The sequence below is a fragment of the Oncorhynchus gorbuscha genome, linkage group LG05 (genome assembly GCF_021184085.1).
Source record: "Oncorhynchus gorbuscha isolate QuinsamMale2020 ecotype Even-year linkage group LG05, OgorEven_v1.0, whole genome shotgun sequence".
NCBI classification, from domain to species: Eukaryota; Metazoa; Chordata; class Actinopteri; order Salmoniformes; family Salmonidae; genus Oncorhynchus; species Oncorhynchus gorbuscha.
Window position 1 is genome coordinate 9705659 of NC_060177.1, and position 17534 is coordinate 9723192.

General features: G+C 48.1%; 1 protein-coding gene across 1 annotated transcript in view; it reads left to right on the forward strand.

The window, feature by feature from the left end:
* Positions 1 to 17534, forward strand: part of LOC124034997 (A disintegrin and metalloproteinase with thrombospondin motifs 17-like) — a 99133-nt gene that overhangs the window by 40 nt on the left and 81559 nt on the right. The window contains exons 1-3 of the mRNA XM_046348381.1: positions 1 to 75; positions 761 to 1137; positions 14846 to 15035. The exon at positions 1 to 75 is cut by the window's left edge and continues 40 nt beyond it. Coding sequence (XP_046204337.1) covers positions 3 to 75; positions 761 to 1137; positions 14846 to 15035 — 640 coding nt within the window. The 5' untranslated portion in view covers positions 1 to 2. The remainder of the gene's footprint in view (positions 76 to 760; positions 1138 to 14845; positions 15036 to 17534) is intronic.

Consider the following 17534-nt stretch of genomic DNA (forward strand, 5'->3'; position numbering starts at 1 on the left):
TCATGTATGACAGCCATGCTCCGCAGCTTCTCCTGTCTATATTCCTCTTCTGTTTCGGAGTGAAGGCGATGACTGGTAAGTACAACGTAACACCTGCGTTGTAGATACTTTGTAACTTTGAATCATTGTTTTGCCAGGGAGCCTGTAGTGGTTGTCGGATCTCTCTCCTTCTCTCTCTCTCTCTCTCTCTCTCTCTCTCTCTCTCTCTCTCTCTCTCTCTCTCTCTCTCTCTCTCTCTCTCTCTCTCTCTCTCTCTCTCTCTCAATTAAATTTAAATGGGCTTTGTTTGCTTGGGGAATCTGTCTCTCGCTCTCTCTCTCTTGCTCTCTCTTTTATTTTTCTCTCCCTCTATCTCTCTATTTTATTTCCCCCCCTCTATCTCTCTCTCTCTCTCTCTCAAAATGTTCTGTGCTGCTCTGCAAGAGTAACTTTGCTGCAGCTGTGTCTGCGTTTTCTCTGCCGTTTTCCAGCGCCCCTCTCACAACGAAGTTACACACAATGCGAGATGAGTTGAATAAGTGACTTGAATAAGTTCGATGACCCCAAATATACCTTATTTAATGACCAATACATAGTACAATTCTCCCCATTTGTTGTGAAATAGGCTGCTATGTCATTGAATAACTAGCCTACATCACACCACAAACAGCTCAAGACAACTTGGCAATATGAAAACAATAGCATATTGTTTTCAAACAGACGTTGACACAGAAAGTTACACTCAATGTTTCATAAGTTATTCCCTTCTCCTTTCCCATAGACCACTCCTGTTTTAACACGGACTTAGTGGACATGGTGGTCCCCGTGGAGCTCTCTGGAGAGGAGGCTCACCTGTTGCATGACTCATCCAGGCGCAGCGCGCGTCGGCGCGGCCAGCGCTCTGTCGATTCCCGGGGTGGACTAAACTCTGTGGAGGACACCTTGTTTTTATCTTTACCTGCGTTTGGAAAAGACCTGTACTTACGCCTGAAAAGGGATGCCGCTTTTCTGTCTGAGGGGTTTGTGGTCGAGGAGAGGGGAGGCGAAACAGACCCCCCTAAATGGTCGCACCTGGCCAGAGACCAGCTCTGCTTCTACTCGGGATGGATTGTCAACCACACTGACTCTTTTGCCTCCCTCAACACCTGCAGCGGTCTGGTAAACTACTTCTCCTTCACCTGCTATTGTTTTCTGGGAGGTTTTAAGTGTTCAGGAATTCATACTGTAGCTTTATATTGTTACACACACACACACACACACACACACACACACACACACACACACACACACACACACACACACACACACACACACACACACACACACACACACACACACACACACACACACACACACACACACACACACACACACACACACACACACACACACACACACACACACACACACACACGACTGTCACTTCCATTCATAATAACTACCCTGAACTACACACACCATAATAACTACCCTGATCTACACACACCATAATAACTACCCTGAACTACACACACCATAATAACCTCCCTGATCTACACACACCATAATAACCTCCCTGATCTACACACACCATAATAACCTCCTTGATCTACACATACCATAATAATAATCTACACACACCATAATAACCTCCCTGATCTACACACACCATAATAACTCCCTGATCTACACACACCATAATAACTACCCTGACTCATAATAACTACACACCATAATAACTACCCTGATCTACACACACCATAATAACTACCCTGAACATAACAACTACACCATAATAACTACCCTGATCTACACACACCATAATAACCCTCCCTGATCTACACACACCATAATAACTACCCTGATCTACACACACCATAATAACTACCCTGTACTACACACACCATAACAACTACCCTGATCTACACACACCATAATAACTACCCTGATCTACACACACCATAATAACTACCCTGTACTACACACACCATAACAACTACCCTGATCTACACACACCATAATAACTACCCTGATCTACACACACCATAATAACTACCCTGTACTACACACAGCATCTTATGTCATTGACAGTAGAGTCAGATCGGATGGATCCAAACCAACATGAGCATATGAGTTAAAGTCAAAAGAATTGGACAAATTGCATGATCTTTTTCTTGGCATTTCATGCATTCTAAAGTCAGTGGGCCTGGCAGGTTTTTTTCTCTCCCCAGGCCTGCGTGGGATATTATTATCTGGAAAATGAGGTCACGATTGTTTAAATGTTATATCCATTTGTGGAGGGATAGAAGTGGCTCAGGATAGCTGACACCTACAGCCGTATATAAGGACGAAGGCTGACTTAAGTTGTGTGTGTGCACATACATGCACGTGTGTGCCGGCACGTACACACACACACACACACACACACACACACACACACACACACACACACACACACACACACACACACACACACACACACACACACACACACACACACACACACACACGCACACGCACACGCACACACACGCACACGCACACAGGTGCAGGGCCTTTCCTGTGTTGCAGCAGCATTGTTTACACTGAGGCTCAGCTTGGAGCTAGTGCCTGGTGGATGTCTTTCCTGTGTTGCAGCAGCATTGTTTACACTGAGTCTGAGCTTGGAGCTAGTGCCTGGTGGATGTCTTTCCTGTGTTGCAGCAGCATTGTTTACACTGAGGCTCAGCTTGGAGCTAGTGCCTGGTGGATGTCTTTCCTGTGTTGCAGCAGCATTGTTTACCCTGAGTCTTAGCTTGGAGCTAGTGCCTGATGGATGTCTTTCCTGTGTTGCAGCAGCATTGTTTACCCTGAGTCTTAGCTTGGAGCTAGTGCCTGGTGGATGTCTTTCCTGTGTTGCAGCAGCATTGTTTACCCTGAGTCTTAGCTTGGAGCTAGTGCCTGGTGGATGTCTTTCCTGTGTTGCAGCAGCATTGTTTACCCTGAGTCTTAGCTTGGAGCTAGTGCCTGGTGGATGCCTTTCCTGTGTTGCAGCAGCATTGTTTACACTGAGTCTTAGCTTGGAGCTAGTGCCTGGTGGATGTCTTTCCTGTGTTGCAGCAGCATTGTTTACCCTGAGTCTTAGCTTGGAGCTAGTGCCTGGTGGATGTCTTTCCTGTGTTGCAGCAGCATTGTTTACACTGAGGCTCAGCTTGGAGCTAGTGCCTGGTGGATGTCTTTCCTGTGTTGCATTAGCATTGTTTACCCTGAGTCTTAGCTTGGAGCTAGTGCCTGGTGGATGTCTTTGCTATATTAGCCTGCTGTGGCTACAGTATGTTGTAACACACTTAGCACAGTGTTCTATTTTACCCTGAAATACCAGCCGTTATTCACTTAACCCTGCCTCACACTGGAAGCTCTGAGGCTGGCCGCATGCAGGCTCTGCTTTCACATTGTGTCGTGTTGTGAATGTGGCCAAGTGAACAGCCACATGCCTGTTTAAGGCTAAGACTTTCTTTCTTTCTTTCTCTCTCTCTCTCTCTCTCTCTCTCTCTCTCTCTCTCTCTCTCTCTCTCTCTCTCTCTCTCTCTCTCTCTCTCTCTCTCTCTCTCTCTCTCTCTCTCTCTCTCTTTTCTCCTCTCTACTCTACTTCACTGTGTACATAACCGTGATTGCTGAATGGACAATTAGTCATCGGTGTCTCTTTTTAAAAATATTTATTTTTACCTTCGGCTTATTCTGACCGAGAAGAAGACAGCATTATCCTTCCAACGCTAGTTGCCATGGAAACGGCTCATAGGTTCTGTAATTGCTGCCGCTGGGCTTTTGGAATACCTTTAAGACACTGTGTGTGGCTCTGGATTGCTTGTTAATGCCATGTCAACTCATTTTACTAGCCCTGCCAGGCGCAGCTTTACAATATAACCATGGATCCTTAGTAAAGCCTTACAAAACCTTGAAGCAGGCCAATTCTACTTTTCCCACAATGATTCATGTTGTAGGGAGTTTGTGTCTGTCTGTACCTGTCAGAGAGGATGAAAGAGTGAGTTTTATGTTCCTCTTTCTTTCTTTCTTTTTCTTTCTTTCTCTCTCTCTCTCTCCCCCTCTCTCTCCCCCTTGCTCTCTCTTCTCTCCCCCTCTCTCTCTCTTCTCCCCTCTCTCTTCTCTCCCCTCTCTCTCTTCTCTCACCCTCTCTCTCTTCTCCCCTCTCTCTCTCTTCTCTCCCCCCTCTCTCTCTCTCTCCCCCTCTCTTCTCTCCACCTATCTCTCTCTTCTCTCCCCCTCTCTCTCTTCTCTCTCTTCTTTCTTTCTTTCTCTCCCCCTCTCTCACTCCCTCCCCTTTCTCTCTTCTCTCCCCCTCTCGCTCTTCTCTCCCCCTCCACCCTCTCTCTCTCCCCCTCTCTCTCTTCTCTCCCCCTCTCTCTCTTCTCCCCCTCTCTCTCTCTTCTCCCCCTCTCTCTTCTCTCCCCCTCTCTCTCTTCTCTCCCCCTCTCTCTCTTCTCTCCCACTCCCCCTCTCTCTCTTCTCCCCCTCTCTCTCTTCTCTCCCCCTCTCTCTTCTCCCCCATCTCTCTCTCTTCTCTCCCCATCTCTCTTCTCCCCCTCTCTCTCTCTTCTCTCCCCCTCTCTCTCTTCTCTCCCCCTCTCTCTCAGCACTCCCCTCTGCTTCCTTCTCTCTCCCCTCTCTCTCTCTCTCTCTCTCTCTCTCTCTCTCTCTCTCTCTCTTTTCTCCCCCTCTCTCTCTCCCCCTCTCTCTCTTCTCTCCCCCTCTCGCTCTTCTCCCCCTCTCTCTCTCTTCTCCCCCTCTCTCTTCTCTCCCCCTCTCTCTCTTCTCTCCCCCTCTCTCTCTTCTCTCCCACTCCCCCCTCTCTCTCTTCTCCCCCTCTCTCTCTTCTCTCCCCCTCTCTCTTCTCCCCCATCTCTCTCTCTTCTCTCCCCATCTCTCTTCTCCCCCTCTCTCTCTCTTCTCTCCCCCTCTCTCTCTTCTCTCCCCCTCTCTCTCAGCACTCCCCTCTGCTTCCTCCCCCTCTCTCTCTCTCCTCTCTCTCTCTCTCTCTCTCTCTCTCTCTCTCTCTCTCTCTCTCTCTCTCTCTCTCTCTTTTCTCCCCCTCTCTCTCTCCCCCCTTTCTCTCTTCTCTCGCCCCCTCTCTCTTCTCTCCCCTCTCTCACTTCTCTCCCTCTCTCTCCCTTGCTTCCTCTCTCTCCCCCTCTCTCTCAGCACTCCTCTCTGCTTCCTTCCCCCCCTCTCTCTTCTTCTCCCCTCTCTCTCTTCTCCCCCTCTCTCTCTCTTCTCCCCCTCTCTCTCTTCTCTCCCTCTCTCTCTCTTCTCCCCCTCTCTCTCTCTTCTCTCCCCATCTCTCTCTTCTCTCCCTCCCTCTCTCTCTTCTCTCCCCCTCTCTTTCTCTCCCCCTCTGTCTCTCTTCTCCCGCCCTCTCTCTCTTCTCTCCCTCTCTCTCTCTCTTCTCCCCCTCTCTCTCTCTTCTCTCCCTCTCTCTCTCTTCTCTCCCTCTCTCTCTCTCTCTCTCTCTCTCTCTTCTCTCCCCATCTCTCTTCTCTCCCCCTCTCTCTTCTCTCCCCCTCTCTCTCTCTTCTCCCCCTCTCTGTCTCTTCTCTCCCCCTCTCTCTCCCCCTCTCTTTCTCCCCCTATCTCTCTATTCTCTCCCCCTCTCTCTCTCTCTTCTCACTCTTATTTCTTTCTTTCTCTCCCCCTCTCTCTCCCCCTCTCTCTATATTCTCTCCCCATCTCTCTCTCTTCTCCCCCATCTCTCTCTCTTATCTCCCCCTCTCTCTTCTCCCCCTCTCTCTCTTCTCTCCCCCCTCTCTCTCTTCTCTCCCCCTCTCTCTCAGCACTCCCCTCTGCTTCCTGCTCTCCCCCCCTCTCTCTCTCTCTCTCTCTCTCTCTCTCTTTTCTCCCCCTCTCTCTCTCCCCCTCTCTCTCTTCTCTCGCCCCTCTCTCTCTTCCCTCCCCCTCTCTCTCTTCTCTCCCCCTCTCTCTCTTCTCCCCCATCTCTCTCTCTCTTCTCTCCACCTCTCTATCTTCTCCCCCTCTCTCTTCTCTCCCCCTCTCTCACTTCTCTCCCTTTCTCTCTCTCTCTCTCCCCCTTGCTTCCTCTCTCTCCCCCTCTCTCTCAGCACTCCTCTCTGCTTCCTTCTCTCCCCCCTCTCTCTCTTCTCCCCCTCTCTCTCTTCTCTCCCTCTCTCTCTCTTCTCCCCCTCTCTCTCTTCTCCCCCTCTCTCTCTTCTCTCCCTCTCTCTCTTCTCCCCCTCTCTCTCTCTTCTCTCCCCATCTCTCTTCTCTCCCCCTCTCTCTTCTCTCCCCCTCTCTCTCTCTTCTCCCCCTCTCTGTCTCTTCTCTCCCCCTCTCCCCCCCTCTCTTTCTCCCCCTATCTCTCTATTCTCACCCCCTCTCTCTCTTCTTCTCACTCTTATTTCTTTCTTTCTCTCCCCCTCTCTCTCTCTCCCCCTCTCTCTATATTCTCTACCCCTCTCTCTTCTCTCCCCCTCTCTCTCTCTTCTCTCCCCTCTCTCTTCTCCCCCTCTCTCTCTTCTCCCCCCATCTCTCTCTCTCTTCTCCCCCTCTCTCTCTTCTCTCCCCCTCTCTTTCTCTCCCCTCTCTCTCTCTTCTCCCGCCCTCTCTCTCTTCTCTCCTCTCTCTCTCTCTCCCCCCCTCTCTCTCTTCTCCTGCCCTCTCTCTCTTCTCTCCCTCTCTCTCTCTTCTCCCCCTCTCTCTCTTCTCCCCCTCTCTCTCTCTTCTCTCCCCCTCTCTCTCTCTTCCCTCACCCTCTCTCCCTCTTCTCTCCCCATCTCTCTCTCTTCTCCCCCTCTCTCTCTCCCCCTGTCTTCTTCCCCCTCTCTCTCAGCACTCCTCCATGCTTCTTCTCCCTAGCCCTGAGGAGGTGTGTGCTGAGATGTAAATTGGAGAGTTTGTGCTGACTCTTCTTCTCTCAGTCTGTTCTCTGGGAATGCCCTTCCTTGCTATTTGGCACATTTGGCAATGCACCCTACACAAGGAGCTGTTATGCACAGGGCTGGTTCTTGCCATCCTGACACCCTAGGCGGAAAAACATGTATTTTCCAAAGTAAATGTTATGAATGTCTATCTATGTGGTAAGCCTACCATTTGTAAAACACCAAAAAAGACATGGGGTCTGGACCAAAAGAGGTCGGCTCATGTTTACTGGGGTGTAGCCTACCATGTCGGCAGCAGTGGAATCCTGTGACTAATCAATTTGGTGATTTAAACTCTGAATATCAACTACCCAACTTTATCAGATGGAGGGAAAGATGAACAGAGCAAAGTACAGAGGGATCCTTGATGAAAACCTGCTCCAGACCGCTCAGGACCTCAGACTGGGGTGAAGGTTCACCTTCCAATAGGACAACGACCCTAAACACATAAACGACCCTAAACACATGACAATGCAGGAGTGGCTTCCGGACAAGTCTCTGAATGTCCTTGAGTGGCCCAGCCACAGCCCGGACTTGAACCTAATTGAACATCTCTGGAGAGACCTGAAAAAGCTGTGCAATGACGCTCCCCATCCAACCTAACAGAGCTTGAGAGGATCTGCAGAGAAGAATGGGAGAAACTCGCCAAATACAGGTGTGTCACGCTTGTAGCGTCATACCCAAGAAGACTCGAGGATGTAATCACTGCCAAAGGTTCTTCAACAAAGTACAGGTTCTGAATACTAATGTAAATGTGATATTTCAGTTTTTTTATTGATACATTTGCAAAAAATGTAAAACAGTTTTTGCTTTGTCATTATGGGGTATTGTGTGTAGATTGATGAGGGGGAAAAAATGATTGAATCCATTTTAGAATAAGGCTGTAACGTAACAACATGTGGATAAAAATCAAGGGGTCTGAATACTGTATGTTGCTGTATAGGCAGAATGCCAGGGCATGGGGTAAATATAATGTGGATAAAAATCAAGGGGTCTGAATACTGTATGTTGCTGTATAGGCAGAATGCCAGGGCATGGGGTAAATATAATGTGGATAAAAATCAAGGGGTCTGAATACTGTATGTTGCTGTATAGGCAGAATGCCAGGGCATGGGGTAAATATAATGTGGATAAAAATCAAGGGGTCTGAATACTGTATGTTGCTGTATAGGCAGAATGCCAGGGCATGGGGTAAATATAATGTGGATAAAAATCAAGGGGTCTGAATACTGTATGTTGCTGTATAGGCAGAATGCCAGGGCATGGGGTAAATATAATGTGGATAAAAATCAAGGGGTCTGAATACTGTATGTTGCTGTATAGGCAGAATGCCAGGGCATGGGGTAAATATAATGTGGATAAAAATCAAGGGGTCTGAATACTGTATGTTGCTGTATAGGCAGAATGCCAGGGCATGGGGTAAATATAATGTGGATAAAAATCAAGGGGTCTGAATACTGTATGTTGCTGTATAGGCAGAATGCCAGGGCATGGGGTAAATATAATGTGGATAAAAATCAAGGGGTCTGAATACTGTATGTTGCTGTATAGGCAGAATGCCAGGGCATGGGGTAAATATAATGTGGATAAAAATCAAGGGGTCTGAATACTGTATGTTGCTGTATAGGCAGAATGCCAGGGCATGGGGTAAATATAATGTGGATAAAAATCAAGGGGTCTGAATACTGTATGTTGCTGTATAGGCAGAATGCCAGGGCATGGGGTAAATATAATGTGGATAAAAATCAAGGGGTCTGAATACTGTATGTTGCTGTATAGGCAGAATGCCAGGGCATGGGGTAAATATAATGTGGATAAAAATCAAGGGGTCTGAATACTGTATGTTGCTGTATAGGCAGAATGCCAGGGCATGGGGTAAATATAATGTGGATAAAAATCAAGGGGTCTGAATACTGTATGTTGCTGTATAGGCAGAATGCCAGGGCATGGGGTAAATATAATGTGGATAAAAATCAAGGGGTCTGAATACTGTATGTTGCTGTATAGGCAGAATGCCAGGGCATGGGGTAAATATAATGTGGATAAAAATCAAGGGGTCTGAATACTGTATGTTGCTGTATAGGCAGAATGCCAGGGCATGGGGTAAATATAATGTGGATAAAAATCAAGGGGTCTGAATACTGTATGTTGCTGTATAGGCAGAATGCCAGGGCATGGGGTAAATATAATGTGGATAAAAATCAAGGGGTCTGAATACTGTATGTTGCTGTATAGGCAGAATGCCAGGGCATGGGGTAAATATAATGTGGATAAAAATCAAGGGGTCTGAATACTGTATGTTGCTGTATAGGCAGAATGCCAGGGCATGGGGTAAATATAATGTGGATAAAAATCAAGGGGTCTGAATACTGTATGTTGCTGTATAGGCAGAATGCCAGGGCATGGGGTAAATATAATGTGGATAAAAATCAAGGGGTCTGAATACTGTATGTTGCTGTATAGGCAGAATGCCAGGGCATGGGGTAAATATAATGTGGATAAAAATCAAGGGGTCTGAATACTGTATGTTGCTGTATAGGCAGAATGCCAGGGCATGGGGTAAATATAATGTGGATAAAAATCAAGGGGTCTGAATACTGTATGTTGCTGTATAGGCAGAATGCCAGGGCATGGGGTAAATATAATGTGGATAAAAATCAAGGGGTCTGAATACTGTATGTTGCTGTATAGGCAGAATGCCAGGGCATGGGGTAAATATAATGTGGATAAAAATCAAGGGGTCTGAATACTGTATGTTGCTGTATAGGCAGAATGCCAGGGCATGGGGTAAATATAATGTGGATAAAAATCAAGGGGTCTGAATACTGTATGTTGCTGTATAGGCAGAATGCCAGGGCATGGGGTAAATATAATGTGGATAAAAATCAAGGGGTCTGAATACTGTATGTTGCTGTATAGGCAGAATGCCAGGGCATGGGGTAAATATAATGTGGATAAAAATCAAGGGGTCTGAATACTGTATGTTGCTGTATAGGCAGAATGCCAGGGCATGGGGTAAATATAATGTGGATAAAAATCAAGGGGTCTGAATACTGTATGTTGCTGTATAGGCAGAATGCCAGGGCATGGGGTAAATATAATGTGGATAAAAATCAAGGGGTCTGAATACTGTATGTTGCTGTATAGGCAGAATGCCAGGGCATGGGGTAAATATAATGTGGATAAAAATCAAGGGGTCTGAATACTTTCTGAATGCCCTGTATTTGCACTGAGGTTTTATGTGTTGTTGGAGGTGCGTGTTGGTCAGCTCAGTTCAGAAAAGGCTGCCCTCGTCAATCTGCCGCCACAAGCGGCTGACTAATCCTGCCTGTTGAGCGGGTCGGCCGTGTTAATATGTTGAGCCGTGTTAATACGCTGAGTCGTGTTAATACGTTGAGCCGTGTTAATACGTTGAGCCATGTTAATACGTTGAGTCGTGTTAATACGTTGAGCGGGTCGGTCGTGTTAATACGTTGAGCGGGTCGGCCGTGTTAATACGCTGAGCGGGCCGGCCGTGTTAATACGTTGAGCGGGCCGGCCGTGTTAATACGTTGAGTCGTGTTAATATGCTGAGTCGTGTTAATACGTTGAGTCGTGTTAATACGTTGAGTCGTGTTAATACGTTGAGTCGTGTTAATACGTTGAGTCGTGTTAATATGTTGAGTCATGTTAATACGTTGAGCGGGCCGGCCGTGTTAATACGTTGAGCCGTGTTAATACGCTGAGTCGTGTTAATACGTTGAGTCGTGTTAATACGTTGAGTCGTGTTAATACGTTGAGTCGTGTTAATACTTTGAGTCGTGTTAATACGTTGAGTCGTGTTAATATGCTGAGTCGTGTTAATACGTTGAGTCGTGTTAATACGTTGAGTCGTGTTAATACGTTGAGTCGTGTTAATATGTTGAGTCGTGTTAATACGTTGAGCCGTGTTAATACGTTGAGCCGTGTTAATACGTTGAGTCGTGTTAATACGTTGAGTCGTGTTAATACGCTGAGCGGGTCGGCCGTGTTAATACGTTGAGCGGGTCGGCCGTGTTAATACGTTGAGCTGTGTTAATACGTTGAGCCGTGTTAATACGTTGAGCGGGCCGGCCGTGTTAATACGTTGAGCCGTGTTAATACGTTGAGGCGTGTTAATACGTTGAGCCGTGTTAATACGTTGAGCCGTGTTAATACGTTGAGCCGTGTTAATACGTTGAGCCGTGTTAATACGTTGAGCTGTGTTAATACGTTGAGCGGGTTGGCCGTGTTAATACTTTGAGCGGGTCGGCCGTGTTAATACATTGAGCGGGTCGGCCGTGTTGATACGTTGAGCGGGTCGGCCGTGTTAATACTTTGAGCGGGTCGGCCGTGTTGATACGTTGAGCGGGTCGACCGTGTTAATACGCTGAGCGGGTCGGCCGTGTTAATACGTTGAGCGGGTCGGCCGTGTTGATACGTTGAGTGGGTCGGCTGTGTTGATACGTTGAGCAGATCGGCCGTGTTGATACGTTGAGCGGGTCGGCCGTGTTAATACGTTGAGCAGGTCGGCCGTGTTGATACGTTGAGCGGGTCGGCCGTGTTAATACGTTGAGCTGTGTTAATACGTTGAGCCGTGTTAATACGTTGAGCGGGTCGGCCGTGTTAATACGTTGAGTCGTGTTAATATGCTGAGTCGTGTTAATACGTTGAGTCGTGTTAATACGTTGAGTCGTGTTAATACGTTGAGTCGTGTTAATACGTTGAGTCGTGTTAATACGTTGAGCCGTGTTAATATGTTGAGTCGTGTTAATACGTTGAGCGGGCCGGCCGTGTTAATACGTTGAGCCGTGTTAATACGCTGAGTCGTGTTAATACGTTGAGTCGTGTTAATACGTTGAGTCGTGTTAATACGTTGAGTTGTGTTAATACGTTGAGTCGTGTTAATACGTTGAGTCGTGTTAATACGTTGAGTCGTGTTAATATGCTGAGTCGTGTTAATACGTTGAGTCGTGTTAATACGTTGAGTCGTGTTAATACGTTGAGTCGTGTTAATACGTTGAGCCGTGTTAATACGTTGAGCCGTGTTAATACGTTGAGTCGTGTTAATACGTTGAGTCATGTTAATACGTTGAGCGGGTCGGCCGTGTTAATACGTTGAGCGGGTCGGCCGTGTTAATACGTTGAGCTGTGTTAATACGTTGAGCCGTGTTAATACGTTGAGCGGGCCGGCCGTGTTAATATGTTGAGCCGTGTTAATACGTTGAGGCGTGTTAATACGTTGAGCCGTGTTAATATGTTGAGTCGTGTTAATACGTTGAGCGGGCCGGCCGTGTTAATACGTTGAGCCGTGTTAATACGCTGAGTCGTGTTAATACGTTGAGTCGTGTTAATACGTTGAGTCGTGTTAATACGTTGAGTTGTGTTAATACGTTGAGTCGTGTTAATACGTTGAGTCGTGTTAATATGCTGAGTCGTGTTAATACGTTGAGTCGTGTTAATACGTTGAGTCGTGTTAATACGTTGAGTCGTGTTAATACGTTGAGTCGTGTTAATACGTTGAGTCGTGTTAATACGTTGAGTCGTGTTAATACGTTGAGCCGTGTTAATACGTTGAGCCGTGTTAATACGTTGAGCCGTGTTAATACGTTGAGCTGTGTTAATACGTTGAGCGGGTTGGCCGTGTTAATACTTTGAGCGGGTCGGCCGTGTTAATACATTGAGCGGGTCGGCCGTGTTGATACGTTGAGCGGGTCGGCCGTGTTAATACTTTGAGCGGGTCGGTCGTGTTGATACGTTGAGCGGGTCGACCGTGTTAATACGCTGAGCGGGTCGGCCGTGTTAATACGTTGAGCGGGTCGGCCGTGTTGATACGTTGAGTGGGTCGGCCGTGTTGATACGTTGAGCAGATCGGCCGTGTTGATACGTTGAGCGGGTCGGCCGTGTTAATACGTTGAGCAGGTCGGCCGTGTTGATACGTTGAGCGGGTCGGCCGTGTTAATACGTTGAGCAGGTCGGCCATGTTGATACGTTGAGCGGGTCGGCCGTGTTAATACATTGAGCGGGTCGGCCGTGTTCATACGCTGAGCGGGTCGGCCGTGTTAATATGTTGAGCGGGACGGCCGTGTTAATACGCTGAGCCGTGTTAATACGTTGAGCGGGTCGGCCGTGTTAATACGCTGAGCGGGTCGGCCGTGTTAATACGTTGAGCGGGTCGGCCGTGTTAATACGTTGAGCGGGTCGGCCGTGTTGATACGTTGAGCGGGTCTGCCGTGTTGATACGTTGAGCCGTGTTAATATGTTGAGCGGGTCGGGCCGTATTAATACTTTGAGCGGGTCGGCCGTGTTAATACGTTGAGCGGGTCGGCCGTGTTGATACGTTGAGCGGGTCGGCCGTGTTACTACTTTGAGCGGGTCGGCCGTGTTGATACGTTGAGCGGGTCGGCCGTGTTAATACGCTGAGCGGGTCGGCCGTGTTAATACGTTGAGCGGGTTGGCCGTGTTAATACTTTGAGCGGGTCGGCCGTGTTAATACGTTGAGCTGTGTTAATACGTTGAGCGGGTTGGCCGTGTTAATACTTTGAGCGGGTCGGCCGTGTTAATACATTGAGCGGGTCGGCCGTGTTGATACGTTGAGCGGGTCGGCCGTGTTAATACTTTGAGCGGGTCGGCCGTGTTGATACGTTGAGCGGGTCGACCGTGTTAATACGCTGAGCGGGTCGGCCGTGTTAATACGTTGAGCGGGTCGGCCGTGTTAATACGTTGAGCTGTGTTAATACGTTGAGCCGTGTTAATACGTTGAGCGGGCCGGCCGTGTTAATACGTTGAGCCGTGTTAATACGTTGAGGCGTGTTAATACGTTGAGCCGCGTTAATACGTTGAGCCGTGTTAATACGTTGAGCCGTGTTAATACGTTGTAGTTTATTAGTTTCACCGGACTACGTTAGTGGAGGCTTTGGGTTCGACGATAAGTTATTTGTTCTTAGAAGACCCTGCATGGTGTTGGCCAGGGGCTGGGTTTTGGTTGGGGTGGAGGTTGGGGGTATAGAGGTGGGGCTTGAGGCAGCTCTGGTCGGGGGGAAAGGGGAGGTGGCATGTTGCAAACAACTATCTGGGATCTCCTGAGAGAAAACCTAAAAGCTGATCTACCCTAAAAACTAATGTTAACGGCTGCTCTGTTGTTCTTTTGCTCTCTCTCTCTCTCGGTCTCTCTCTCTCGGTCTCTCTCTCTCTGTCTCTCTCTCTCTCTCTCTCTCTCTCTCTCTCTCTCTCTCTCGGTCTCTCTCTCTCGGTCTCTCTCTGTCTCTCTCTCTCTCTCTCTCTCTCTTGGTCTCTCTCTCTCTCGGTCTCTCTCTCTCGGTCTCTCTCTCTCTCTCGGTCTCTCTCTCTCGGTCTCTCTCTCTCTCTCTCTCTCTCTTGGTCTCTCTCTCTCTCTCTCGGTCTCTCTCGGTCTCTCTCTCTCTCTCTCTCTCGGTCTCTCTCTCTCTCTCGGTCTCTCTCTCGGTCTCTCTCTCTGTCTCTCTGTCTCTCTCTCTCGGTCTCTCTGTCTCTCTGTCTCTCTCTCTCTCTCGGTCTCTCTCTCTCTCGGTCTCTCTCTCTCTCGGTCTCTCTCTCTCTCTCTCTCTCGGTCTCTCTCTCTCGGTCTCTCTCTTGGTCTCTCTCTCTCTCGGTCTCTCTCGGTCTCTCTCTCTCTCGGTCTCTCTCGGTCTCTCTCTCTCTCTCTCTCGGTCTCTCTCTCTCTCTCTGTCTCTCTGTCTCTCTCTCTCTCTTGGTCTCTCTCTCTCTCTCTGTCTCTCTTGGTCTCTCTCTCTCTCAGTCTCTCTTGGTCTCTCTCTCTCTCTATCGGTCTCTCTCTCTTGGTCTCTCTCTCTCTCTCTCTCTCTCTCGGTCTCTCTCTCTTGGTCTCTCTCTCTCTCTCTCTCTCTCTCTCTCTCTCTCTCTCTCTCTCTCTCTCTCTCTCTCTCTCTCTCTCTCTCTCTCTCTCTCTCTCTCTCTCTCTTCAGACTGGACTGGTCTATACAGGAGAGGACAGTCTCTTCATCCAGCCGGTCAGCAGTTCTTCCGACTCCTTTTCCGGGCTGCAGCACAGGGTGGTCCGACACCGCCGCTCAGCCAAGACCAGCCCTCCTTCTGCCCCTCCCCCTGGATCCACAGCTGAAGATAAGCAGCCCAAGGACTGCGGCACCATTCCAGGTGAGTGACAGAAATGTTGAATGGTGGATGGTGGATATTGGATACCATTGGACCACAACTGCCACTTTCGATTGATTTGGTAGATCTTGGAAGGGAAAGGAAAGGGGATTGGCGTGAGAGAGTGGATCCTCCGTGTCTGTGAAGTGTGGCTGTACTTTGTCATTGTTTTAGTAACGATCAATCAATAGTCGAAGTGACAGCTGCATGTACATTAGAAAACAGTCATTTTAGTCAATTGATTTTCAAAGTTTCAGTACCATACAGGGAAGTTTATTAGGCCTTTTTGTAACTTCTATGCATAACTTATTCTAGTCAGTAGGGTTCAAATGGAATCAGAAGCTCTGAAGGAAGGGGAGAAGTAGTCCATCAGAAGCTCTGAAGGAAGGAGAGAAGTAGTCCATCAGAAGCTCTGAAGAAGGAGAGAAGTAGTCCATCAGAAGCTCTGAAGGGGAGAAGTAGTCCATCAGAAGCTCTGAAGGAGAGAAGTAGTCCATCAGAAGCTGAAGAAGGAGAGAAGTAGTCCATCAGAAGCTCTGAAGGAAGGAGAGAAGTAGTCCATCAGAAGCTGAAGAAGGAGAGAAGTAGTCCATCAGAAGCTGAAGAAGGAGAGAAGTAGTCCATCAGAAGCTCTGAAGGAAGGAGAGAAGTAGTCCATCAGAAGCTGAAGAAGGAGAGAAGTATTCCATCAGAAGCTCTGAAGGAAGGAGAGAAGTAGTCCATCAGAAGCTGAAGAAGGAGAGAAGTAGTCCATCAGAAGCTCTGAAGGAAGGAGAGAAGTAGTCCATCAGAAGCTGAAGAAGGAGAGAAGTAGTCCATCAGAAGCTCTGAAGGAAGGGGAGAAGTAGTCCATCAGAAGCTGAAGGAAGGAGAGAAGTAGTCCATCAGAAGCTCTGAAGGGGAGAAGTAGTCCATCAGAAGCTCTGAAGGAGAGAAGTAGTCCATCAGAAGCTCTGAAGGAAGGAGAGAAGTAGTCCATCAGAAGCTCTGAAGGAAGGGGAGAAGTAGTCCATCAGAAGCTCTGAAGGAAGGGGAGAAGTAGTCCATCAGAAGCTCTGAAGGAAGGGGAGAAGTAGTCCATCAGAAGCTCTGAAGAAGGAGAGAAGTAGTCCATCAGAAGCTCTGAAGGAAGGAGAGAAGTAGTCCATCAGAAGCTGAAGGAGGAAGGGGAGAAGTAGTCCATCAGAAGCTCTGAAGAAGGAGAGAAGTAGTCCATCAGAAGCTGAAGGAAGGAGAGAAGTAGTCCATCAGAAGCTGAAGGAAGGAGAGAAGTAGTCCATCAGAAGCTCTGAAGGGGAGAAGTAGTCCATCAGAAGCTCTGAAGGAGAGAAGTAGTCCATCAGAAGCTCTGAAGGAAGGAGAGAAGTAGTCCATCAGAAGCTCTGAAGGAAGGGGAGAAGTAGTCCATCAGAAGCTCTGAAGGAAGGGGAGAAGTAGTCCATCAGAAGCTCTGAAGGAAGGGGAGAAGTAGTCCATCAGAAGCTCTGAAGAAGGAGAGAAGTAGTCCATCAGAAGCTCTGAAGGAAGGAGAGAAGTAGTCCATCAGAAGCTGAAGGAGGAAGGGGAGAAGTAGTCCATCAGAAGCTGAAGGAGGAAGGAGAGAGGTAGTCCATCAGAAGCTCTGAAGAAGGAGAGTAGTCCATCAGAAGCTGAAGGAAGGAGAGAAGTAGTCCATCAGAAGCTGAAGGAAGGAGAGAAGTAGTCCATCAGAAGCTGAAGGAAGGAGAGAAGTAGTCCATCAGAAGCTGAAGGAGGAAGGAGAGAAGTAGTCCATCAGAAGCTCTGAAGAAGGAGAGAAGTAGTCCATCAGAAGCTGAAGAAGGAGAGAAGTAGTCCATCAGAAGCTCTGAAGGAAGGGGAGAAGTAGTCCATCAGAAGCTGAAGGAAGGAGAGAAGTAGTCCATCAGAAGCTCTGAAGGGGAGAAGTAGTCCATCAGAAGCTCTGAAGGAGAGAAGTAGTCCATCAGAAGCTCTGAAGGAAGGAGAGAAGTAGTCCATCAGAAGCTCTGAAGGAAGGGGAGAAGTAGTCCATCAGAAGCTCTGAAGGAAGGGGAGAAGTAGTCCATCAGAAGCTCTGAAGGAAGGGGAGAAGTAGTCCATCAGAAGCTCTGAAGGAAGGGGAGAAGTAGTCCATCAGAAGCTGAAGAAGGAGAGAAGTAGTCCATCAGAAGCTGAAGGAAGGAGAGAAGTAGTCCATCAGAAGCTCTGAAGAAGGAGAGAAGTAGTCCATCAGAAGCTCTGGAGGAAGGAGAGAAGTAGTCCATCAGAAGCTCTGAAGGAAGGGGAGAAGTAGTCCATCAGAAGCTGAAGGAAGGAGAGAAGTAGTCCATCAGAAGCTGAAGAAGGGGAGAAGTAGTTCATCAGAAGCTCTGAAGGAAGGTGAGAAGTAGTCCATCAGAAGCTCTGAAGGAAGGAGAGAAGTAGTCCATCAGAAGCTGAAGAAGGAAGGGGAGAAGTAGTCCATCAGAAGCTGAAGGAAGGGGAGAAGTAGTCCATCAGAAG